At 42.7% G+C, this 27929-nt stretch overlaps 1 protein-coding gene across 1 annotated transcript in view; it reads left to right on the forward strand.

Moving 5' to 3' along the window:
- Positions 1-27929, forward strand: part of BCLAF3 (BCLAF1 and THRAP3 family member 3) — a 205818-nt gene that overhangs the window by 126343 nt on the left and 51546 nt on the right. The window contains exons 7-9 of the mRNA XM_082245414.1: positions 3609-3784; positions 10901-11024; positions 12235-12301. Coding sequence (XP_082101540.1) covers positions 3609-3784; positions 10901-11024; positions 12235-12301 — 367 coding nt within the window. The remainder of the gene's footprint in view (positions 1-3608; positions 3785-10900; positions 11025-12234; positions 12302-27929) is intronic.

Raw genomic sequence — 27929 nt, forward strand, 5'->3', positions numbered from 1 at the left:
GACTTACCTTTTCTATGTAGTGCAAGGGCCTGCCGGATTGCAAACAAATTGAAAGTGTTTAGGTTTGACCTCATATTATATGGTTTTGGTAAGTCTGCAGACAAAAGTCTGCAGATAATCTGCACGTGTGTATGGGGCATAACAGTCAAAGTCCAGACCTAAATCAAATTGAAAATCTGTGGCAAGACTTGAAAGAGCTTGAGCTATTTACCAAAGAAGAATGGGCAAAAATGTCACTCTCTAGATGTGCCAAGTTGGTAGAAACATACCCAAAAATACTTGCAGCTGTAATTGCAGCGAAAGGTGGTTATACAAAGTATTGACTCGGGGGGCTAAATACAAATGCACGCCACACTTTTCCGATATTTATTTGTAAAAAAAAATGTGAAAACCATTTATCATTTTTCTTCCTCTTCAAAATGATGTGCCACTTTGTGTTGGTCTATCACATAAAATCCCAAAAAAATACATTTATGATTTTGGTTGGAACATAATAGAATGTGGAAAATTTCAAGGGGTATGAATACTTTTTCAAGGCACTGTAAGTCGCTGATCACCGCAATTACAGTAAAGCATCTATAGCAGCCTTTTTTCAGCCAGGGTGCCTTGAGGTTTCTTCAGGGGTGCCTTGGCAAAATGCCTAAAAATTGCATACAGGTGGTGGGGGGATGAAGCCTGCCTTTTAGTTACATAAAGCCTCAGGTTCTCATTGAACACCATTATGACCTTCTAGCTGCCGGCCTTATAATGACCAATAACATCATCAGTTGATAATGAGGATATCAGTCGCCTGCAAAGCATTTCTGTTTGACCCTCCTCTGCCTTTCTCCCATCAGCTCTGGGGTCACATTAGCTGAGTGATGGAGAAAAACTGAGGAAGAGAAACATTTGAATAATAATAATACTGTACTAGTTTGTACCTCTAATGTTGGGTGTCCTACGTGTGTGAGCTTCGCTGCATTGTGTACAACTAATAGAACAGTTTTAACATGTTATAATGGGGTGCCAAGACTGTCCATAATTTTGGAGGGTGCCCCGAGATTGTCCATAATTTTAAAGGGTGCTTTGACTGAAAAAAGTTTGAGGAACACTGATCTATAGCTGCGTAAATTACAGTATATATACCAAAGTTGGTAGACGCTATACATTTCACACAAACAATTTAATATACACTTATTGTGATTCTTTTTTACCAAAGAAATGTAGCAGAATACAGTTTGGCCTCAATTTATGAAGAATTTTTATTTATTTTTTCTTTTTGTATATGTTGTATAACAGAAAATATAGTTTTTATGGTTGTTTTTTTTTTTTTTTTTGCAAAAAAAAAAAAACAAAAAACCCATTGGTGATCAAATACCACCAAAAGAAGGCTCCATTTGTGTGAACATAATAATAAGAATGTCATTTGTTTACAGTGCTGCATGACCACACAATTGCCAGTTAAAGTAGCAATAAATAGCAAACAAAATGGCCTAATCATGAAGGGGGTAAAATCTATTGTTCCTTAGGGAGCACTCAATAGTGAAAGGGGCCCAGAGACTTGAAAATTATGGACCTTATTGTATATACTAAACCCAGGGATGATGCCCTTGTCCAGCCACCACCTACAGTGGATATAAAAAGTCTACGCACCCCTGTTAAAATGTCAGGTTTTTGTGATGTAAAAAAATGAGACCAAGATAAATAATTTCAGAACATTTTCCACCTATAATGTGACCTATAAACTGTGCAACTCAGTTGAATCTTTTAGGGGGGGAAGTAAGAATAAAAAACTAAAATACTGTGGTTGCATAGGTGTGCCCACCCTCTTATAACTGGGGATGTAGCTGTGTTCAGAATTTAGGAATCACATTAAAACTCATGTTAAATAGGAGTCAGTACACACCTGCCATCATTTAAAGTGCCTCTAATTAACCCTATATAAAGTTCAGCTGTTCTAGGTCTTTCTTTAGGCCCCTTGCACACATACGGTCCATTCATATCCGCCTTAAAAACTGACAGGCGGATCTGAACAGATGCCCCATGCATCTCTATGGGGCAGCGGATGTCAGAGGAGACATGTACGCTGACATCCGATCCGATCCTGTCCATCAAATCCGAACAGATGGAAACCCTATTTTCCAGGCGTCTGGCGGATCGGATCAGATGAGAACAGAAAGACGGAGCTGTCATCTGCCTGCTCAGCGGGGGTCGACCCCCGCTGAGAAAAACGGAGTCAGTCGGCGGAATGGGCATGTGTAAAAGGGGCCTTACATTTTCTTAGTCGCACTCTACAGCAAAAGCCATGGTCAGCAGAGAGCTTCCAAAACATCAGAGGGATCTCATTGTTAAAAGGTAACAGTCAGGAGAAGGGTGCAAAAGAATTTCCAAGACATTAGATATACCGTGGAACACAGTGAAGACAGTTATCATCAAGTGGAGAAAATATGGCACAACAGTGACATTACCAAGAACTGGACGTCCCTCAAAAATTGATGAAAAGACGAAGAAAACTGGTCAGGGAGGCTGCCAGGAGGCCTACAGCAACATTAAAGAGGCTGCAGGAATATCTGGCAAGTACTGGCTGTGTGGTACATGTGACAACAATCTCCCACATTCTTCATATGTCTGGGTTATGGGGTAGAGTGGCAAGATTGAAGCCTTTTCTTACAAAGAAAAACATCCAAGCCCGTCTCCCAAAAGCATGTAGGAAAATGTGTTATGGTCTGTTGAAAACCAAGGTTGAATTTTTTGGCCATGATTCCAAAAGATATGGCCAAAAAACCCACCATACCCACAGTGAAGCATGGTGGTGGTGGCAGCATCATGCTTTGGGGCTGTAACAGGGGCCTTAGTCAAGGTAGAGAGAATTCTAAAGAGTTCCAAATACCAGTCAATATTGGCACAAAACCTTCAGGCTTCTGCTAGAAAGCTGAACATGAAGAGGAACTTCATCTTTCAGCATGACAACAACCCAAAGCAAACATCCAAATCAACAAATAAATTACTTCACCAGAAGAAGATTAAAGTTTTGGAATGTCCCAGCCAGAGCCCAGACCTGAATCTGATTAAAAATCTGTGGGGTGATCTGAAGAAGGCTGTGCACAAGAGATGCCCTCGCAGTCTGAAAGAGTGTTTTTGCAAAGAAGAGTGGGTAAATATTGCCAAGTCAAGATTGGCCATGCTGATAGACTCATACCTAAAGAGACTGTTGAAGCACCTTTTGATTTTATTACAGCATTCAAAGTATTACTTTAAGGGTGTGCACACTTATGCAACCACATTATTTTAGTTTTTTATTTTTACTTCCTTCCACCTAAAAGATTTCAGTCTGTTGTTCATCTGAGTTGTGCAGTTTATAGGTCACATTACAGTAAAGGTGGAAAAAGTTCTGAAATGATTTATCTTTGTCTCCTTTTTTACATCATAGTAACCTGACATTTAAAGGGGCGTGTAGACTTTTTTTATCCACTGTATAAGTAAATGATCCATTTTAGGTGAACTGGTCCTAGCTATTAGCTGCTGCTGGCAAATATGCATCTCCTCAGAGTTTTGCTTTTACAGTCTTAGGATGGAACGTTTACCAAAGCAAAGTTTTCAGTTCCTAATCCAATTTTCACCTTTTACAGGAGCAATTCTACTTCCAAGGACAGACAGCTATCTCACGATCTTGTAGCTGTTGCTGGAAAGGAGACGTTCCATCCAGTGTTTGAACACCTAGAATCTTCATTGCCATTGGCTAATGCTAATGCAACAAATTCTGAATTTACTCAGAAAATTATAACCATTATTCATGAAGTCAAAGGTAAGGAGACCTTTCCTTCGATTTTAAAGATTTCTTTTTTTTTTTTTTTACTTTTTTCAGTCCTGACTCTATGACAACGGCTGTTTGTCCTAGCACAGTTTTAAAGAGGCATTTGGGCTCATTGGCTCCATCAGGCCTCCACTGGCACTAGTGCTGGAACTACCAATTGCCAGTGACAGCTGGAGTTCAGCATTAAGCCGAGGAACTTTTAGTAGGCTTCCGATGTTTCAGCAGAAAGTTCCCTAGGAGCATGTGCTGTAGAAGCAAATGTGTTTACAGTGGGAGTGTAGTTACATCACAGCACTTCCTGTCAGTACAGTGGCTCCAGCAGTGCTGTTGCAGTTCTGTTGAGCCTCACCCTACAAGAGCAGATCACCATGAGAAGTGATTTGCTTCTGCACAGCTGCACAGGGAGGTCTGGATCCTAAGGCTGGGAACACATGGGCCAAATATCGGCTGGTTCTACTGACAGGCTTTTGTCCAAGGGAGATGCTGGAAATCAAGCCTCTGATCAGCGCTTGCAGCTGTGATTGCTGATCATTGTGTTCTTGGAGGGGTTAGTCCCCCTATTAAAACACACAGGCACAGCAATTACTACAATAACATTGTGTGTATTAGTATGGCAATCTGTCAGGTTTTTTTCATTTACCCAGCTGGGTTGACAAAAAATGTTTTTATTTATTTTTTTCTCTATTTTACTTGCTTGTGAATTGCGTATGAGGCAGAGTAAAATTTCACCACATTTACTAAGCAGTAAGGAACATTCCCATGCACCGTGTAACTTCCCTTGCAAAGTGAAAAGCTTGTTTGCTTTTAGTAAATCAGACCCAATGTCTTTCAAATGTTTTAATTGTTTGCAGACCTTGTCCACTTATCTTAATCTTATAACGATTAATGCATACTATTTTTTTTCTCTGTGTGCATTGCCACAGGGAATAAAGCTCTTCAGAAGTAATTCCCATACATTTACTTTGAGCTCTACCATTTCCCTATCTTGCATAAAAGTCACGCTAATGTAATATAATTTTAATCAGGAGGCCTGGATAGCTCTATTTTGTAGTAAATATGGGGATACATAAACATTGTGTTGTGAAAAAATACATGAAAATGCATTTTTTTCATTTGTTACTATTTATTCCCAATAAAAAAAACAGAAATAAAAATATATGTATCCAGATTGGCTATTATGTCAAGTCCCTATATGTCCTGAAAAAAGTTTTATACAATACGTTTGGGTAGACTACAAAAGCTTAGCTAAAATTGCAAGAGAAAAAAAAAAGCTCTGGGACTCACAGCAATTTAGGGAGAAAATGGCACATAATGGCAACAAGTGGTTGATGACATTTTTAAAATAGTTACCTTTACAGAAAAAAATGTAAAGGTAAACTAGCACTTTAATCCTAACATGTAGCAGGTTTCCCAATTCAGAGTATGTAAGTAGCAAACACGGGTTCACACTATTGCGAATTGGATGCGGATTTCGCCGCATCCTATTCACATGACAGGGGACTGTGCCTGGCTCTCAATGGAGCCTGTGTACACAGCTCCATTTCTCCTGATCATGATCATGTTTCAGGATCATATTCAGTCAAACATTCGGACCTGAAATAGTGCACTGGGATGCACCGGACCCCCTGCTGTATGCAGCTCCAAATTCAGTATGAACCCAGCTTTACATGTCTATCTGCTTTCTTAAGCTTTCTACATTCTTTAGAAAGTGAACTTTGTGTTACAAATTTTTCTTCCTGTTTCAGCAGTAGGAGGGGACTCTAGGCATACACTGTGTGTGAGCTGATTTGAGGAAAGGCACAAACCCCTCCTCTCCTCTTCATAGGCAGAGGAATTAAGAAACTTGCAGAGCTGTGCTGTGAATAGACAAACTCTCTGCCTGTCTGTCAACACCCTTCCCTGAAACAAATTTTCAGGTGCTTTTATCTCCTATGTCAGAGAGCTTGTCAGAAGTTATCATGCTGATAACAGGAACGGAGCAAAAGAAAAACACGGGACATAGGGCTTTGGAGAGAGATACATAAACACTACAGATATGTGCCCAGGTCAGATTTCATGAATTGGGTTTACACCCACTTTAAGGATGATGTTAGAGATATATCATAGCCACCAAAAATATGAAGCCATTGAATACTTCCAACATGCATGCCTCCTAAACAGCTTGTGATACAAAATAAAAGAATTTATGAAGCCTTGCTAGTACAATATAGTAGGCTCTTTGTAGCTAATGGAAATATTAAAGATCACTTTGACTACTCCTTTTGCGAAGTGTCATGTAGTATTTTTGCCAACTATTTATCTAAATCTTGATTTCACCACTTGCTTATTCATACAGCCCTGCAGGTTAGAGATTATGCCTCCTCAGAAATTACAATATGTGCAGATATTTTCAGACATTGTATTTTAGGTTGAAATTTTGTGGTGTGACATTAACCACTTTACCACTAGAGAATTTTGCTGTCTTACGTCTGGGCCACTTTTTGCGATTCGGCGCTGTGCGACTTTAACTGACAATTGCGCGGTCGTGCGACGCAATACCCAAACAAAATTTACGTCCTTTTTTTCCCACAAACAGAGCCTTCTTTTCGTGGTATTTGATCACCTGTGCGATTTTTACTTTTTGCACTATAAACAAAAAAAGAGCGTAAATTTTGAAAAAACAACAATATTTTTCACATTTTTTTTTATATGAAATTCCCCCTAAAAAATGTAAAAATCTAAATTTTTTTAAATTTTTGGCCAATTTGTTTTCTGCTACCTATGTTTGGTAAAAAAAATTCACAATAAGCGTATTTTGATTGGTTTGCGCAAAAGTTATTGCATTTACTAACTAAGGGAAAGATTTCTGTCATTTTTGGTGTTTTTTTTTTAACGAGTAATGGCGGCGATCTGCGATTTTTTTGCGGGACTGCGACATTGCGGCGGACAGATCGGACCCTTGACTGACATTTTTGACACTTTTGGGGGTACCAGTGACATTACTGCAGTAATCAGTGCTATAAATATGCACTGTTACTGTAAAAATGACACTGGCAGGGAAGGGGTTAATTTTATTGGAGAGGGAGGGGTTAATGTATGCCTGGTGCTTACTGACGTGTGTGGGGGGAGGTGACTGTGTGACACAAGGACAGATCCAGGGTTCAGCTATGCTGAACCCTGCAATCTGACCCTGCCTGTCACTTAGGAGATCCGCCTGCTTGTGTTTACACAAGCAGGCAGGTCTCCACACTAGATCCCCGACGATCGGGGAAGAGCAGCGGCGATCGCCGCTGCTCCTCCCCTGGCCCGACTCCCGCTGTGACTGAATACAGCGGGAGCGAGCCTCCGGCGAGAAAGGGGAGTGTCTGACGACGTAGATCTACGTCGTCAGACGATAACAGACCACTTTGCCGCAGTACTATCAACGTAAGCAGACGGCAAGTGGTTAAACTTTATTGCTGTCCTGTGTCACTCCTAATGGGAAGTCTGAATCCAAGGATTTTGGTAGGTGTTGTGAAAAGAAAATCATATTTGAAATAGGATATACACCAAAGCCTTAAGAAGTAGTAAGTAGGGGAGTGCCTGCAGCTTTTGTTGTGGTTGAGTCACACGGGTCACCAGGAAAATTATTTTAGATCAAAGGTGGGGTATTTGGGTCAGTTGTAAAGCTTTATGGTATCTGAAAAAGAAAACACTGGTAAGCAGAAGCTGAAATAGAGTATTCAATGTAGTGTTTCCATTTTTTGGAACCCAGATCAGTCCTAATAGAAAAAGTACTTACATAGTTACATAGTTACATAGTTAGTGAGGCTGAAAAAAGACACAAGTCCATCCAGTTCAACCTATGTGTGTGTGTTTGCTTTTAACCGTACATTGTATACCCCTGTATGTTGTGGTCTTTAAGGTGTCCATCCAATAGTTTTTTGAAACTATCAATGCTCCCCGCTGATACGACTGCTTGCGGAAGAGAATTCCACATCCTTACCGCTCTTACAGTGAAGAACCCCTTACGCACTTTAAGGTTAAACCGCCTTTCCTCTAGTTTTAGTGAGTGGCCACGTGTCTTATTGTATTCCCTTACTCTAAATAGTTTGTTCCTTATGCTCGGGTCGCCAGTACAGTATTTGTACATTGATATCATATCCCCCCTCAAGCGTCTCTTCTCCAGAGAGAATAGGTTCAGTGCTTGTAGTCTTTCCTCATAGCCGATGTCCTCCATTCCCCTAATTATTTTTGTTGCCCTTCTCTGGACTTTCTCCAGTTCCAGCACATCCTTCCTGAGGACCGGTGCCCAGAACTGGACAGCATACTCCAGATGTGGCCGGACCAGAGTCTTGTAGAGTGGAAGAATAATCTCTTTATTTCTGGAGTGAATCCCCTTTTTTATACAACCCAGTATTCTGTTGGCTTTGCTTGCAGCGGCTTGGCATTGCATGCCACTTCCAAGCCTGTTGTCTACCAGTACCCCCAGGTCCCTTTCCATCCTAGACTCACCCAGAGGTTCCCCCCCTAGTGAGTAGCTTGCTTTCTGGTTTCTGGCCCCCAAGTGCATTACTTTACATTTTTCTACATTAAATCTCATCTGCCATGTAGTTGCCCACCCCGTTATTTTGTTCAGGTCTGCTTGCAAGATTTCCACATCCTGCATAGAAGATATTGGCATACTGAATGAATCTCCATATTAACCAAAGCTTATACCACATCAGTGGGTAGGAAAAGGGGGAAAAATAACCTGGATAATACCAATTAATAAAGTTAAGTGTCTTTTGGCAAGAAAGGTTTTAGTGTTATAAAAAAAATGGTAATATTTGACTCCAGGAGAAAGGTTCCAAAGGACAATCATCATCATGATCTATGTTTCTCGTAATGAGGTCCTTGCAAACCTGGTCTGTGGTTCTTTTCTCTTCTTTATCCATGTTCAGGTAGAGGGTTTTGTCTTAAGCCAGCCATAGGTTGTATGAATCTCGGCTGGTTTTGCAGGGACCGGCCAAGATTTGATCCACGTATGGGCAGGCTCTATCCACCCATCGACTGGGGTGCAACCAGCCTGTCGGATTACTGGCATGCAATTATTGCCAGCGGCTATAGTCGTTAGCAATAATCACTATGTTCTCCCGACAGGAACGGCTCCCTGCACACCCCACCAGAAGAGCACAATAGCTCAGTGGCAGGGATTCCCCTATCAACACTGACTATGGTTGCAGGAAAGAAAATCGCATTATCTAGTTCAGGGGTGTCAAACTCAATTTAATTGCGGGCCTCATCAGCATTATGATTGCCATTAAAAGGGCCAGCTGTATCTGTAACTAGATGTCCAGAGCATTCCCTACCCTTACATAAGATGTCAAGAGCCTCCCCACCATCGGAAGTGGAGTCCCCCACCCTCTCTTGCATCATAGTTCACCCCCATTACCTTGTGCTGCTGCTGGGAAGAAGCTAGAGGCATTACTGGAAAGCAGAAAGTACAGGGTCTGGAGGAGGACCAAAGGAGGGCTGGAGCTCTTCTGTAACTGCAGGACAGGTGCAAGGGCCACATGAAATGGACTGGAGGGCCAGGTTCGGCCCGCGGTTCTTGTGTTTGACACATGTGATCTAGGGCCTGCTTTAGTGCTGCAGTTTGAATGCCTTCTACTTCCAATGCTTTGTTACTATTGTTTTTATCTTTCATTATATGGGAATGTCTGGTTTCCTTGGGTGAACAAGTAGATTAGCCATTTGTAATAAAGCCCAACTAGTTTTCTGTTCCATGGTTTGAGCTGTAGTGGCCTTTGTTTAGCAGTGTCATAGAAGCATTGTCCTTGTCTATTTGGATGGGAAGTCTAGGTAACTCCCGTAAAAGGTTCTGCAGCAAAGATCTTGTTTTGCATCGGTCAGAGCTTTGCATTTAATAGCACAGCCAAGATCTTCCACATCTGAGAGATATGTTATCCCAAGAGCTTACATTTTTTTCTTATCAGGATCCCAGCCTGTAGGTACATGTTCTTTTGCTATGCAGCCTTTTTCAGAGGTTGCATATATTAAAATCAGGAGCATTCACTGTACAAAAATTACAAGTATGTTAACACAATCATACAAACACTGGATAGCAAAACAGTCAATAGTTGAAACGCAAAACTGAATTGCTAACATTCACAAATTGTTTTGAGCCACATAGGATGTCATTTTGATTTTTTTTTTATATAAATATGGGGAATAGAGTAGAATGTGTAAATGTAGTACAACTGGACTCAGAGTAAAGGGAAAGGATCGCTGCTACTCCCGACCAGCTCAGGCGAATAAACAATAAGGAGCGGTTCAGCCTACATGTCTCTACCAAACCACACACTGGTGTATTTCATCCTGCCCACTGCTGTAGGCATAGCCTAAATGCATCAGGATGTGTGGTTTGGTGGAAACATCCAGGCGGAGTCCACTCCTTATCATTTATTCACCTGGGCTGGTCGGGAGTAGCGGCAATCCTTTCCTCTTTTCATTTACTAGTCCTCCGGACAAGCCTGCACCCCATGCTCTGGGACACAGGCATATGCTTTCACCTCTACTTTGAGTAACGCCAAAATCAATAGAACAAGTGGAGTCCATGTTAAACGTGTTTTGACACTCGAAAAGAACAAAAATGTTACTTATTGTAGTTTACCAGTTCTTAGGTGTGGTGGTTGCATCAGTTTTATTTTATTGATTTTTTTTTTTTTTTTTTTTTTTTTTATGATCATGCCAGTAACACTTTTCCTATCATAGAGTAACAACATATACATATAGTCGTTGTACTTTTATCTATGGAGGAGCAGCATTGTCAGCCCCCGACAGGAAGTGTATTAAGACTACAGAACACCTCCCCATCTCCTCCTCTTCATGGCAAGGGAAGGGGGAAGATTGTTTCTGGTCTTAACAGAGGAAATTGGGAAGAACAATACTAAATAATATCAACTGTTAAGATTTCTTTCATGATCAACAGGTATATTTTGCACTTGTTGAACCAATGTGACAAAACCCTTTTTAATGGTATGTTTACCAGAGCAGGGGAACACGCTAGATATATTTATTGTTAGAGTTTGCATACATTTTAAGACTGGGTATGCAGAATAATATAGAGAAAAAAATGAATGTTTTTTTTTTTCCCTCGATTTCTAGCAAACCATTTCAGGTCAACTGGCTTGTCGCTTCATGAACGCTTCTCCAAGCTGCAAGAAGACAGCAATAAACAGGAATTAAACCTTAACAATCCTACACCACAAACCAATCCAGAGATTCACAGGTAAGCTGGTCTGGGGAACCCTCCAAAAAATGTATTTTTGAAGTAAATTTACGATTTTGTGTTGGACCACATTCATAGCCATATTGGGCCACATGTGGCCTGTGGACTGCAGGTTGGACACCCCTGGTGTTGGATATATCCCTCAGACATCATATTTAGGTTAATCCCCAGGTCAATAAAACACAGATATGAATTTGTCAGGATTATTGGCTTACTCGGTAGACAGAGTAAGATCTTGAATCTGATTCCCCAAGGTTACATATTTGTCAACCCCATGGGGTTTAATTAAAGAGGAGCTCCAGCCCCCCCCACCAAAACATTAAAAGTCAGCAGCTACAAATATTGTAGCTGCTGACTTTTATTATTAGAACACTTACCTGTCCAGGGATCCCTCGATGTCGGCACCCCAGCCGATTTTTCAGTTAGTTCTCGGGTGCTACCGCTGCCATTCCTTGTAAGGGGAACCGGCAGTGGAGCCTTGCGGCTTTACAGCCGGTTCCCTACCGCGCATGCGTGAAGAGTTCTGTACTTTGTGAATGGCCCGGCAGAGGGCGAAGGAGGAGGGGGGAGGGGTGAACTTTTGGGGGGACCCTGCCGTGGCAACATCACCCAGAAGTTGGGACGGGTGCCTGTTAGCAGGTACCTGCTGCCCCCGAAAGGTGCCAAATGTGGCAGAAGAGGGGGGAGGAAGCAAACAAGTGGAGCTTCCCCTTATGGGTGGTGCTCCGCTTCAGGAAAAAATATAAATTGTATAAGACATATAAGACAAATCCAGTGCTTAGTCTTGGTTGAAGTTATACACCAGCGGTACCAGGCAGTGATGTGAAAGTATACATAACTCCACTGTTAGATGTTCACCCCCCCATACTCCATTCCACTCCTACCACTGTGGCTTTCCTCCCATTCTGTATTTTCAAAATGGTTCTTGTATTTATGAAATGTGTTGCAAAACATCTTGATTGTACTGTATCATCCTGAGTACAGGGATGTTTCAGGTCAGTTGGATATATCTAGTTTGCTGTGAAACAAAATTAAGTGAAACAAATTATTTATTGATAATATAAATTTACCTCTATGTTTTCGCTGATGGTCCTAACAATGTTTGGACACAAGTCTTTAGTGGATAGAGAAAGATCTCAATTATTTTTTTTTGATTATCAGTACATTGCTGCCAATAGACCTTTGCTATATTTTTTCTCTTATCTTTTAGGAGAATTGATATTTCTTTGGAAGAACTTCAGAGCAAATCTCTACACAAAACATTGGAAGTTGCCCCAGTAAGTATTTATAAAATATTCAGCATCTATGTAAAGAATCACACCAAGTGATCTTATACAGAGCCACAGTATCTCTCTCCCTTTTCTTTTCCTTCTCTCTCTTCTGGTTTCTCTCCAGTTATATTTAATAATTCCAATAAAAGTATACTAGAATGAGTGGTAACAGTCAATTCACACTGATCTTTACATATATTTATATTCCTTTAGGCCCTGTTCACCCTTAGTGATTTGGAATTGCGGACAGAATTATTGTGATTCAGCCTGCTATTCCAAATCTTGCTAAAAACGCAGCAAAACGCTCAATGCACATTTGGTGCCATTCATATTTAAAGTGGATGTAAACCCTCACATATACCCAGTGAAGTGAACAGCCTCAGATGATACACTGAGATTAAACAAATCTCCCTACATAAGTTTTATTTATATAGCAGCTTTCTACACTGTTTAGAAAGTGAACATCTTTTTAGAACTTTTTCTTTCTGTTCCAGCGTTCCAGCTGTGGGATTTGAGTCCTGGCATTCACTGTGTGACAGCTGATTGGAGGAAAGGCACACACCCCCCCCCCCTCCCCTCAAGGAAGAAACATGCAGAGCTGTGAATATCTCTCTGCTAATCTATCTCTATGCACCCACCCCGACACAAATTTCCTGCTGCTTTTATCCCCTGTGTCAGAGAACTTGTCAGAAGTTTTCATGCTGATAACAGAAGAACGGAGCAGCAGAAAGACACGGGACTTAGGGCTTTGGAGAGAGATATGTAAACACTAGAGATATATGTGCCCAGGTCAGATTTCATGAATAAGGTTTACATCCATTTTAACAAAAGAATCAAGGCAATTCGTATGCTTGGCACGGGAACAAAATTTGGTCCTTGAGCTTCTTTGCTGCCACAAATGCACATAGGGCAGCCCATTTAAGTGAACAGGCTGCCCCATGCGCGACACGTGCAGAGATGCAAATCGCACACAAACAATTGTGAGTGGAAACATGCGTTCCCGCTACCTGAAATGTGAACGGGGCCTTATATGTGCACATTTATGAAATGCAGGCAGTATATGCATTTGGTTTTTCACTTTCTATCAGTCTTATGGAACTATTACGGAAATATTAGATTTCTCGGGTCTTCCCATGACTGGTAAAAACAAGTGGTTGACCTACATTGTTACTGCCCGATCTAAAAACATGTTAGTAATTGTATTAAAGGAGTTGTAATGTCAGAAGGTTTTTTATTTTAATGCATTCTATGCGTTAAGCATCAAAAGTCACATGCGCTAATGAAAATGGAGCCTTAGCCATTGTGATATATATTAAATATATCTTTATACATAAAACCAAGTTTCATAAACAAATAAAAATATTGCTTTTTGGCAAACAGAAGTACTTTAAATATATAAAAAAAAAAAGTAAACTCAGTTGTCTGTAATGTCATTGCACACATTATCCGAATGTATTACCAACATTATATATTAAGAAAAAAAAATAAGAGAAGCCTTTTTCTTAATTTTGTTTTTCTTTTAGCAGCTTAGCAGATACCCTCTACTTATTCTTATGTGGTAGTGCTATAGTACAATACATGTTTAAACTTTAATGTGCTATTTTCTCTATCGCTCATTGACAGACGTAGTCTTCTTGATTCTCAAGAGCTGGGTTATGTTGTCTCCGCAGGAGTAGGACTAGGCAGAAAGACAAAACGTTCTGGCTCCACCTTAGGGGCAGTCCCTGAGGGTATATCCTCCCTCTCTCTGCTACAGGGAATCAGTTTTTTTCTGTCTAGTCAGGAGTAAGGACCTAAGTTCCTTGCTGGGATCTTTTGGTCCTGGCAAGACTTTTTTTCTTTAAGAAAAAGACATTTTTTAGGTAGTTTTCTCCAGTGTTTTTTTCCTGTGAGATCTTCAAGCAAAAAATGCCGGACTGGGCGACACTTGTGGTCACCCCAGCCGGCCTACGAGCGCGCGCAGACCATGGCATTGCGCTTGGTCGGCCGCGACATATTCAAGTAAGTATGCGGGGCCGGGCGACGGGCTGGATGTTGAGATCCAGTGGTCACCCCGGTTTCTGCCTACGAGCGCGTGCAGACCAGAGCTCCGCGCTGGGTCGGCCGCGACGGAGTCCCAGTGAAGGGACTGACTTTGCGAGTTAAAAGTCTCGCTTGGACACCAGGTACCAGAGAGTCGAGGCGTCCGGAGTGGTCCACAAACCCCCACCCCGGTGGAGAGGGTATTGTGAAGAGAGGGTGCCTGTCGGTTCGGTATGGTGAGTAAACGTTCCCTTTTTTCCTCGTTATGAGGCAGTATGTATTATGGGCCCCTCCATATATGGTCAGTATATATCTGATACTTACAAGTCCCCCTTGTAATACAGCATGTGTTTGTGGGAAGTGGACTTGGTAACACTAAGAGCTAACACTCTACCCAGCAGACTGTAACATTACAGCAGACATAGGAGGTATAATCCTACCTTATGTGTAGTGTATCTTCTGTAGATCCATATATCGCCTCTTAGCAGAGATGCAGGTGGATGTGCTGGGAAAACGATTTCGGCGGTCCGCCGCCATTTTGCCATAGACCGAATGCATGTATGTCCTCAGGTCACGCCGGCCGCCATGTTTTTGGAGTCCTATGTCTCTTCTATGGGGGCGGCCATGTTTTGTGAGCCCAGCTACCTCGTGGAGAGCTGGGAACGCCGGAAGGCGTACACAGGGGGCGGAGCCACGCCTTCTACCCGGGAAAAAGCAAACAGCTCCTTCCAGTCTGTGTAAGACAGACGCTGACTGCAGTTGGTTGGAAACTGCACTGCATCGGTTGGTGAGCCTTGGGGGTCCCTCTCTCTCTCTCTCTGTGGGATCGAGAAGCAGGTACTCTGAGGGGCGCTATTGCGCTAGGGGGAGACACACAAAAAAAAAAAAAAGTTTTTTTGTTTTGCTGGCAAAGGTGTCCTGTATTAACATGGACCCTGCCACTCATGTATCTCCTCCGGATCCCCTCGAGGGGTCTGCGGGTTCCTCCAGCACCCCATTGACAATTGAATCATTGTCAGCTATTATGGAAACTTTTGTGTCCCGGGTGGAAGTGGCTTGTCAGGGACAGGGCGCAAGAAAGCGACCCCCGCCTAACCCCTTATTATCTGAAACCTCGGATTCAGACTCTGAGCCTATTTCTGCAGTTGCAGGTACTTCATCTGGGATTGGTGTCTCGGGTCCTGTCTCTTCAGACAGTGAGGAGGATGTTTCGGCATCCGCCATAGCCCGAGAGGAAGCGTTGGTAAACGCACTCATTGTATCTGTTCAAGAGACTCTAAGGTTACAGGGTATTCCATCGGAAATAGCTGAAACTGAAATCCCTTTTGGGACTAAAAAACGCATCAAAGTGGCGAAGGTTTTTCCATTGCCCAAATGTTTTGGCAATCCAATCGAAGAAGAATGGCGTCTGCCAAAACGCACTTTTACTATTTCTAAACGCATTGACAGGCGTTATCCGTTTGAGGAAACCCTTATTAAGAAATGGACAGAACCACCTGTGGTGGATTCACCAATTGCTAGATTGAATAAAGCCACGGTTATTCCTTTAGAAGACGCTCCGTCTTTTAAAGATCCAGTGGATCGCAAGATAGAAGCTATGTCTCGCACCATGTTTTCCTTGATTGGATCAGCTTTCAGACCTATAATTGCTATTGGTCTGGTTTCGCAGGCTGTAACTGAATGGACCAAGTGGTTACGCCGGGACTTAGAAGAGGTCCCTCAGGCGGTATCAGATTTGTTGGAACAAATGATACAGGGGTTACAGTTTGTGTGTGATGCGGCGTTAGACGCCACTCCATTATTGGCGCGAGCATCAGTCTCAGCAGTGGTTCTCAGGCGTACACTGTGGCTAAAAGGTTGGTTAGCCGACCAAGGTTCCAAAAAAGCATTGGCTAATATCCCCTTTTCAGGAGAGCGTCTATTTGGAGCCAACTTAGATGAGATCATTAAAGATCTCACGGGTGGAAAGAGCACCTTTTTACCGCAAAATTTTAAAGGTAGAGGAACTCGTCAAAGACGAGGGCCTTCTTTTTCTGCTCACAAGAGGTTTTTTCGTCCCGCGGGTGAAAAAACTAAGTCCTCCAAAGCTCCTGCAGGAGGCATCAGGGGTCGTTGGTCGGGCAAGCAAAAGCCCGCCCCCTCCAGACCTGAAGATAAACCATCCAAAGCCTGAAGGTGCGCCCCCACCCATAACTGGGGTGGGGGGACGTCTTCGCCGGTTCCCGGATCCATGGCTTTCCAGAATCCCGGACAAATGGGTTTGCGAAGTCATAAGGTCAGGGTACAAGATCGAGTTTCGATCTCTCCCACCAGCGCGATTCTTCCCTTCCAATATCCGACTATCCTCAGATCGTTTAGAAGATCTGCGGAGAGCAGTCACAGATTTACTACAACAAGGAGTGGTAGTCCACGTTCCTTGGACAGAACGGTTTCAAGGGTTTTATTCAAACCTGTTTACAATACCCAGGAAAGAGGGCAAAGTGCGTCCAATTCTGGACTTAAGAGCACTCAATTCTTTCGTCAACATAAGAAGATTCAGAATGGAGTCCATTCGCACAGTAGCAGCCTTCCTGCATCCAGGGGATGTCCTAGCGTCCATAGACATCAAGGACGCCTATCTTCACATTCCCATTTTCGCAGGACATCAGCGGTTTCTACGCTTTTCCGTAGAGGAGAACCACTATCAGTTTGTGGCGTTACCTTTCGGTCTCGCCACGGCTCCGCGGGTCTTCACAAAGGTGTTGGCCCCAATGTTGGCACTTCTGCGCCAAAGAGGTATATCGATCCTTGGTTACCTAGACGATCTTCTGCTTCATGCAGAGTCTCCTCAGACCTTGCTACAAAACATAGAAATTACTATGATTTCTTTACAGGAATTCGGGTGGCTGGTGAACCAGCAAAAGTCATTTCTGGTTCCCACCCAGAGGCTCGAATATCTGGGTCTAATTCTAGACACAGTCAGGACAAGAGTTTTTCTTCCGGTAGGGAAACTCCGAAAGATTCAATCAGCAGTCCAGTTGTTACTGTCCAACAGCTGGTCTTCCCTTCGGACTTGCATGAGGGTTCTGGGGTTGATGGTGGCTTCATTCGAAGCAGTCCCATTTGCCCAGTCCCATACCCGAATTCTTCAGCAAGAGATTCTTCTCAGATGGAATCGGAATCCCTGGACAATCAGATCCGATTGAGCAAACAGACCAGAGAGTCTCTGGTCTGGTGGCTTCGGTCTCCGATGCTCAGCCAGGGAAAGTCATTTCTGCCAATATATTGGACGATAGTGACCACGGATGCCAGTCTATCCGGATGGGGAGGAATTCTCGGTCAGTTATCTGTCCAGGGACTTTGGTCCCCGGAAGAATCCAGGTTACCGATAAATGTATTGGAACTGAGAGCGATCAGACTTTGTCTGATTCACTGGACCGAGCAGCTCCAGGGCAGCCCGGTTCGGATCCAGTCGGACAATGCCACGGCCGTGGCTTATGTCAATCACCAGGGGGGCACCAAGAGTGTCCGAGCGGCCAAAGAAGTGGCTTGCATTCTTCGCTGGGCGGAACGATTTGTTCCAGCAATCTCTGCGGTGTTCATTCCGGGGGTGGAGAATTGGCAGGCAGATTATCTCAGCCGTCAGACCCTGGATCAGGGGGAATGGTCCCTCCATCCAGACGTTTTCCACCAGTTGTGCCTACGGTGGGGCACCCCGGATGTGGATCTGTTGGCATCACGATTCAACAGGAAAGTTCAGAGATTCGTGGCCCGCTCCCGCGATCCTCTAGCAGAAACCGCAGACGCACTGATCGCCCCGTGGGGCAATACCAGCTAATATATGCCTTCCCTCCTCTCGCGTTACTGCCAAGACTTCTTCGCAGGATAGAGGAGGAAGGAATTCCAGTAATCCTGGTAGCTCCGGACTGGCCTCGTCGAGCTTGGTACGCCGACATGGTCAGACTGGTGGCGGACGTCCCGTGGAGACTTCCTCTCAGGGAGGATCTACTGTCTCAGGGACCGATCTTCCATCCTGCTTTACGATCGCTGGCTTTAACGGCCTGGCTATTGAGACCCAGGTGCTGAAGGACAAAGGTTTGTCAGCTTCAGTTATTCCTACTCTAGTTGAAGCAAGGAAAGCGACTTCCAGAAAGATTTATCATCGCACATGGAAGTCCTACATTGCATGGTGTGAACCTTTGGGGTTCCGTCCTCGGTCTTATTCGATTAGTCGAATATTGGCTTTTCTGCAACAAGGGGTTGAGCAGAAACTGGCCTTGAGTACTATCAAGGGTCAGGTCTCAGCATTAGCCATCTTCTTTCAGAAGCCTTTGGCTACTCATTCCTTGGTGCGGAACTTCATCCAGGGGGTGCGACATCTGGCTCCGCCAGTGCACGCGCCGTTACCCCCCTGGGATCTTAATTTAGTGTTGTCGGTTCTTCAGAAACCTCCCTTTGAAGATATTAGGGAGATTCCTCTACCCACGTTGTCCCAGAAGGTGGCCTTCTTGGTGGCTATTACTTCTGCACGCAGGGTGTCAGAACTGGCCGCATTATCTTGTCGTTCACCATATCTGGTGGTTCATAGAGATAAGGTGGTTCTTCGTCCGAATCCATCCTTCCTACCAAAAGTGGTTTCAGAATTTCATCTGAATGAAGAAATTGTGTTACCTTCCCTGTGTCCTAAGCCCAGTCATCCTCGGGAGTTTGCTTTACACTCCTTGGATGTGGTCCGGGCGATCAGGGTATACTTGAAAACGACAGACTCGTTTCGCAAGACGGATTCACTTTTTGTGATCCCAGATGGACCCAAAAAGGGGTTGCCTGCATCTGCCGCGACCATTTCCAGATGGATCAGACAGACGGTAGTACAGGCTTATTCTATTAAGGGTCGGGAGCCCCCGTTCCCTGTTAAGGCGCACTCCACTCGGGCACTTAGTGCGTCATGGGCCTTTCGCCATCAGGCGTCAGTGGTCCAGGTGTGCAAGGCGGCTACCTGGTCGTCGGTGCATACCTTTACTAAACATTATAAAGTTGATGTAATGGCATCGTCTGATGCCTCGTTTGGCCGCAAGGTTTTGCAGGCCGCAATTTGAGGAGACCAGTGGTCTACCTCGAGGGTTTTTTTCCGTTGGAAAATTTTTCTTTAGTCTCATTCTTTGTTTATAATGAGCCTTTAAAACTTCTAGTTTGGCACCGGTTGGGCCTTCTAGATTGGATTTGATTTTGTCAATCCCACCCCTCATTTGTGGCACTGCTTCTGGATGTCCCAGCTCTTGAGAATCAAGAAGACTACGTCTGTCAATGAGCGATAGAGAAAAATGGATTTTTGTAAGATCTTACCGTAAAATCCTTTTCTCTTAAGCTCATTGACAGACGTAGTACCCGCCCCTCTATCATTGAGTTGGGTTGGGTTAAATTCTCTGTACTGCTTTAAAACAGAACTGATTCCCTGTAGCAGAGAGAGGGAGGATATACCCTCAGGGACTGCCCCTAAGGTGGAGCCAGAACGTTTTGTCTTTCTGCTTAGTCCTACTCCTGCGGAGACAACATAACCCAGCTCTTGAGAATCAAGAAGACTACGTCTGTCAATGAGCTTAAGAGAAAAGGATTTTACGGTAAGATCTTACAAAAATCCATTTATTGTAGGCTGGGGATGGAATTATGTTGCCAGTGTAGAAAAGGCCAGCAGAGCAGTGTTAATTTTGACATCAAATTTAGTATTAGTCATAGTCTTTTGACTAAAATGCCTTTCAGTTTTAGTCGTATTTTAGTCATCAGAATTGTTTGTTTAAGTCGTATTTTAGTTAACTAAAATCTCCAGTATTAGTATTACATTTTCTTGCTGAAAATATTTTTATTGATGAAATTAACACTACCGCAGAGCGCTTTTCAGTTGGCGGTAAGTAGAGATTGACTCCCATGTAAAAGAGGAGTTAAGTTGGTCACTGCCGACCCCACCCAACCCACCTTGATTGTTTCATAATTGCAATATTGATACAGTTCTATATAAAAGTGGAGTTATCAGGTATTCACATCCAGCTCAGCGCTGACGGTGAGATTGCACAGCACATGCGCAAAGATTTGAATGAGAAATGCACACTTTTACCAATGATGCTGGGAGGGCAAGGGATTAATGGCTACAGCGTCCTAGGGCTAGGACAGGATGGAAAGCAGATAGCTATGGGAGTTTTCCAAGCAGACTTCTGGGGAAGGGGGGGGGGGGGTGGTGCAGATAGTCTACAGGCATAGTAATACAATTATTTAAAGAGGAGTGCCAGTCTCTTAAGTTAAAATTAATGTCAGCAGCTACAAAAACTGTTGATAAACAGCCCCCTCACCTGTCCCACATTCCAGCGGTGAGCTCACCCCAGCTGTTTTCTCCCTGTGTTCTCTCGCGCCAGCATCTTTACTATGGGCACCTGACTGTGACAGCTTGCGGCTTCACAGCCAGGTGCCCACTGTGGAACACCTTTAACCCCATTGATTGCCCCGATGTTAACCCCGTCCCTTTCAGTGTCAGTACAGTGACAGTGCTTTTTTTTTTTTTTTTTGCACTGATCACTGTATTGGTGTCACTGGTCCCCAAAAAGTGTCAGATTTGTTCGCCGCAATGTCGCAGTCCTGCTAAAAATCACTGATTGTCGCCATTACTAGTAAAAAAAAAAAAAAATTCCATAAATCTATCACATAGTTTGTAGATGCTATAACTTTTGTGAAAACCAATCAATATACGCTTATTGGGATTTTTTCATTACTAAATGTGTTTTATTGCAGGAAGTAAAAACATTTTTTTTTTTTTTTTCAAAATGTTTTGGGCACAGTGTCGTACGACCGCACAATTGTCAGGTAAAGCAAAGCAGTGCTGTATTGCAAAAAATGAGCTGGTCATGAAGGGGGGGGGGGGTAAACCTTCCAGGGGCTAAAGTGGTTAAACTTGAGAAAGGTCGCTGTGAGGTCCCGAAATGTTGGTTGGGGATATTTTCTCTCTAATGATGTAATAAAGAGAAATCCTTGTTTATGAAGAATTTAAGCTAGTGAGGATTCATTTTTGTTGGTTTTACATCCCCTCACTCAGTATAGCACCCGCAAATAATTTAAAGATAATTGTCCGGCATGGCGTGCGACTGACACACGCACTTCACTTTATCTACACATACTGTAGCTGCAAATCTAACTTATCATGTCATGCATCCCTTAACAGAGAATGTCAGCTTGCTGCCTATACACTTGGTATGACTTGAGCCAAAGTGACTTCTTTAGCTTTTTATATGTCAACTTTACATATCTGAAGTTTGCCCTTTAGCCAAATGAAATAAAGTAAGCATGACATTAGAAATCATTTTACTGGTTAACCCCCTAGGATAGTTTAAATAGCATGACTGTTATTCTTTGCTTGTCACAACTGTCAGTTCAGAATGAGAAACTGATATATTTTATGCAACATGTAGTAGTAATTGAATGTCAAAATAGTCTGTATGTGTAAATAATAAATGCTGATATTGATATCTGGCGCAGAGGAAATGCTGAAGCTTGCAGCTCCCATAAATATTTAGTTAAAAATGTGGTTGTGCTTAGCTATGTAGAAAAACGGGATAAAAGAAGCCTTAGATTCTGTATCAGTCTCTAGATGTGTCTATGAATAATCCCTTTTTGCATATATCAGGTTTTATCTCATGCCCAGTGTGAAACTTCAATGGTGAAGTAAGCTATTTCTGAATGACTGAAGCAGAATATGGTAAAAACTAGTAGACTGGCTTCTGGGGTCATTCTTTAGGACTTTCTATAGGATTCAGGACATTCTATATAGGACTTACAAATCTCAATTGGGTGACTCCCATTTAAGCCAACTGATGTGATTAAGATTTTTTTATTACTTTATATAATTTCAATAAAATTCTCAGTACACCATATGTGAAGATAGGTCTTTTGTGCTAGTCGTATCTCAGATTTTGACTGGCTATGTGTTCACATTACCAGCAAATTCACTAAAATGATGTTTGACGTTGTACCAAATTTGCACATTAGAAATATTAAAGTACTCACCCAAAAGTTCACTGATAATAAACTTCCGATGGGCCCAGCTCTGCACCACCACCGGTTCTCGAGTTTGTCCTATGAGCGATCCATTTTATCTCTGCTGCTTACAGCGGCAAAGAGTTGTATCCTGCTTTTTTGGAAGCAGATACTGCCCCCTTCTGTGGGAATCTGGTTGAAAAAGGTAGCCAAAATCAATGAAATGGAAGATCTGGTGGCCACAGAAAGAGGCCTTTTTGAGAAATTCCTTAAAAAGTGGTTCTACTGGCACGAGTTTGTCTACTCTGAGGAATACAGAGTGCTACTGACTAAAATCCCTCTTTACTGGTGATCTTAAGGGTGAGTCCCCAGGCCCTAAGGGGCTGGCGGTATGTCAGAAACCCCCCCCCCTTTTTTTTTCTTTTTCTTTCCCCTTTTCTTCCCCTGCTATGCTACTCTCTCACATTGTGTGACCTTCGGATCACTTCTTTTCTTCTTTTTGAAATAACAGTGTCTACCATGCAATCTGTCACACGAGGTACGGAGACCTACTAAATATCCGGTTCTCCAAGTTATATGCTTATACACTTTCCTGCCTCTTTGTATGCAATGGTTTTTGCTATGTTGAATTTTCGATGTCAATGTTTCATTTCAGATTTACTGGAGCTGCTCACTGTGTGTTGTCTTAAAATAAAGTATTGATTAAAGAAAAAAAAAGAAATATTAAAGTACATGATAATGTATCATAAACAATCACCATGTTTCTTTTTTATTTTGTAAAATATGGTTTGCGCCTTTTATCCTAATTGTACAGTACAGGATTTCATAGACCATAGTTTATGAATACAAGTCCTGTGTACTGTATTGTACTCCAAACGAAGGAATATACAGGTTTGTAAAAATTTCCATTGTCTAAATCGTACAGGACACAGGGCTTTATATTCATAGACCATAGGTAGCTTGTGTATTATCCATGGTTTATGAATATAAGTCCCGTACAATACTCCCAAGATAAGGAATTTACAAGCAAGTCACAATTCTTGTTTTTTTTTTTTTTGCTTGTTCAATGTTTTTTTTATTAGGGTTTTAATACAAATACAGAAGGGAAAAGAAGGCATTAAAGCCCCAACACATAGGGGTCAATTCACTAAGAGATAAATACTGCATACATATTTAGATTAAAATAACTTTTATTTTATCTTAAAAGTAGTCAATTCACTAAAAAACATGCGTTATTTACCAAATGCGTTAAATATTTATGTTTTGCGATATTTAGCACCTAAATTTTGCATTATTTTTGGCGTTTTTTTTATTTTTATTGCAGGCTAAGGCCCCTTTCACCCTAGCGTACCAATTGGGTCCACCTGTCCTTTTTTCAGGACAGACCCGATCAGACCACCTAGTGTTCACTATAGAGTAGTGAATGTCAGCAGACACCTGCCGGCATCTGATCCGGTCCGTTAAAAACAGATGGAGGGGAATACGTTCGCCACCTGTCAATCGGATCAGATGACAGTTAGATGGAAACAGATATGCAGTCCGTTAACATCTGACTGCCCCATAGAGAACAGCAGGCTGTGTTCGTGTCCGTTCCGTATAGCAGAGTGGACATGGACCTGTCATCCGCCTGCTCAGCGGTGATCATCAGAGAGATCCTCCGTCGAGCAGGCTGATCCGCTTGACAGATTCAGCTCTGTCTGAAAGCAGAAGGCCCATAGGAATATTGGGAAACTAGAAAACAATTCTAGGGTGCTTTCCTTCACAGAACCAGCCCCTCTGAAGAAATGTTACAATTTATTTTTATTCCTAAACTCGGGGTAGAACATTTTCACACTGATACATTTATACTTTTCATTTCCTGGCCAGCGCAGATAAATAACGAAAATGTGTGTATTTTTTTTTTTCTTAGTGAATGGACTTAGATTTATCTCATGTCTTTTTGCGGTATTTACCTCAAATTCGATCTTTTTCTTTGTTGAATTTACACCTTTATTATCTCATGCGTTATTCTTGAAAAATGAGTCGCGTGACCTTCATATCGCATGCGGCAACCCATGTTCTCTTATGACAAAAGTGTGCACAATAATACGGGGCATGTCGTAATTACAAAATACAGATCAACATACAGTGGGTACGGAAAGTATTCAGACCCCCTTAAATTTTTCACTCTTTGTTATATTGCAGCCATTTGCTAAAATCATTTAGGTTCATTCTTCTTCCTCATGAATGTACACATAGCACCCCATACTGACAGAAAAACACAGAATTGTTGACATTGTTGCAGATTTATTAAAAAAGAAAAACTGAAATATCACATGGTCCTAAGTATTCAGACCCTTTGCTGTGACACTCATATTTAACTCAGGTGCTTTCCATTTCTTCTGATCATCCTTGAGATGGTTCTACACCTTCATTTGAGTCCAGCTGTGTTTGATTATACTGATTGGACTTGATTAGAAAAGCCACACACCTGTCTATATAAGACCTTCCAGATCACAATGCATGTCAGAGCAAATGAGAATCATGTGGTCAAAGGAACTGCCTGAAGAGCTCAGAGACAGAATTGTGGCAAGGCACAGATCTGGCCAAGGTTACAAAAAAATTTCTGCTGCACTTAAGGTTCCTAAGAGCACAGTGGCCTCCATAATCCTCAAATGGAAGACGTTTGGGACGACCAGAACCCTTCCTAGAGCTGGCCGTTTGGCCAAACTGAGCTATCGGGGGAGAAGAGCCTTGGTGAGAGAGGTAAAGAAGAACCCAAAGATCACTTTGGCTGAGCTCCAGAGATGCAGTCAGGAGATGGGAGAAAGTTGTAGAAAGTCAACCATCACTGCAGCCCTCCACCAGTCGGGGCTTTATGGCAGAGTGGCCCGACGGAAGCCTCTCCTCAGTGTAAGACACATGAAAGCCTGCATGGAGTTTGCTAAAAAACACCTGAAGGACTCCAAGATGGTGAGAAATAAGATTCTCTGGTCTGATGAGACCAAAATAGAACTTTTTGGCCTTAATTCTAAGCGGTATGTGTGGAGAAAACCAGGCACTGCTCATCACCTGTCCAATACAGTCCCAACAGTGAAGCATGGTGGTGGCAGCATCATGCTGTGGGGGTGTTTTTCAGCTGCAGGAACAGGACGACTGGTTGCAATCGAGGGAAAGATGAATGCGGCCAAGTACAGGGATATCCTGGACAAAAACCTTCTCCAGAGTGCTCTGGACCTCAGACTGGGCCGAAGGTTTACCTTCCAACAAGACAATGACCCTAAGCACACAGCTAAAATAACGAAGGAGTGGCTTCACAAAAACTCCGTGACTGTTCTTGAATGGCCCAGCCAGAGCCCTGACTTAAACCCAATTGAGCATCTCTGGAGAGACCTAAAAATGGCTGTCCACCAACGTTTACCATCCAACCTGACAGAACTGGAGAGGATCTGCAAGGAGGAATGGCAGAGGATCCCCAAATCCAGGTGTGAAAGACTTGTTGCATCTTTCCCAAAAAGACTCCTGGCTGTATTAGATCAAAAGGGGGCTTCTACTAAATACTGAGCAAAGGGTCTGAATACTTAGGACCATGTGATATTTCAGTTTTTCTTTTTTAATAAATCTGCAACAATGTCAACAATTCTGTGTTTTTCTGTCAGTATGGGGTGCTATGTGTACATTCATGAGGAAGAAGAATGAACTTAAATGATTTTAGCAAATGGCTGCAATATAACAAAGAGTGAAAAATTTAAGGGGGTCTGAATACTTCCCGTACCCACTGTAATTCGCAACTGCAAACCCATTACAGTACAGGGCAGGAAAGAGAAAAATATTAACTATCAAAAGCAATTTCAGTAGTAGTTTTATGACGCATCCAGGACTATGAGATTTAAGAGGATAGAGTAATACACCAGTCAGGAAGTTGAGAGTGGGGGAAAAAATGTGGAATGGAAGGAGAGGAGAAGGGATTGGGGGGGGGGGGGGTTGAATTGGGGCTAGAAAGGTGTAGTACCCTCCCTTCCCCCACAGATGAGGTGAATAATGTATCAGGTTAAAAAGATTATGCTCTCAGATTAGGCTGGGTGGGAGATCCAGGGGGACTCGGGAATCATGTTGTAATTTTGGGGAAGCCGAGAAGTTCAGTGGAGGGGATTTCCATGAATGAGAAATTGTCTGCTTAGTGCCATTGAAAAATAACTTTCAGCCCACGTTCACATTGGTCCGATTTGAAATGCGATTTGACATTTCAAATCTGAGTCAATTGCCAGCAATGGCACCTTCCGAATCGGCACAACGCCGACGTTGCGGCACCACACCGATTCCAAAAAGTAGTTTATGTACTACTTTTGGCGATTTTGGGGGGGGCGGCGATCTCCATGGACATCTGTGCAGGAACCCACACATATGTCTGTGAAATCGCCCCCGAATTCGGACTAAAATGCTGAGCTTGAAATCGTGCGAGTTCAGCGGGGCTTGAAATCATGCAAGTTCAGCTGAGCATGAGCGATTTCAAAACGGCCTCAGTGTAAACTTGGGCTAAGGGCCCATTCACAATAGGAACTGCATGCGATTCACATGCAGTTCTGTGCAGTGCCATTTAAATCCTATTCATTTTGAATGGACTACAATTGCACCGAACCAAAAGTAGCGCATGCTCTACTTTTTGAAATGCATGGCAACCACATCAAATAATACTTTTGTACCATGCGATCCCGTACAGGCAAATGCACTGCGTTTTGGGTATCATTACCTTTGTACTGACCCCAGCAGCAGATTGCAAGGGTAGTGCGATTAGAATGCGGGCCGGGAAGCTGCATGGGAATGCAGCTTTCCCGCACTTCATTTTAGTGTCATTGGGCCCTAAAATAATTTTCTATAGCTAAAATGTCGAAGGAGGTTTTTGTGGTAGCTGGCCATATTTAAAATTCTCATTCTTTTCATCTTTTATTACTTCTCAGTGATGATGATTTTCCACAGCCTCTTTGCAGCCACTTCCCTTTCACATGCATGTACTCCAGCAACTGCTACATGTCATTTCTCAGGGCAGGATTCTTGATGGTGACAACAATGGAATGTGCCTGCATAATGTTCCGCAGCACAGCCACTTGCTTAAATTGGGAGTGTGTGAAATGGAGAGACTTCTTTTGAGAACAATTGGGAAAATGACAGAGAATTGTCACTCTGTTGCAGAAAGTACCTGCACAATAACCCTCATGGCAGAATTAGCGGGTTTTATTTAATGCAGCCTTATTCAACCTTTCTAACTTAGAGAATCTCTTAAAAAGCTAAACTGGTGGTCAGTGGGAAAAGGACCCTCTTATGTTGGTGCTAAGCGGAAGAGGTGCTGCTTTACATTTGTAGTCAGTGGGAGAACGATCCCTTTACATTGGTGGTCAATGGGAAGAACGCCTCCTATACACATAGCTATGTGTCATTGATCCCTTACTGTAAATGAGAGGTAGAAATTGTTAATTTTTCAAGGAACCTCTAGCAACCTCTGGATGAGCCATAGAATACCACAGAACCCTGACTGAGAAAGGCTGCTTTATTGAATACTGCATATTAAAGCTTCTATGAGATTTTAGTGATTTGAGTTTACATACACTTCAATTATCTTTTTCATCCCTTCTTTTTTTTA

This window comes from Pelophylax lessonae (genome assembly GCF_965119305.1).
Source record: "Pelophylax lessonae genome assembly, chromosome: 2".
Lineage (NCBI taxonomy): Eukaryota > Metazoa > Chordata > Amphibia > Anura > Ranidae > Pelophylax > Pelophylax lessonae.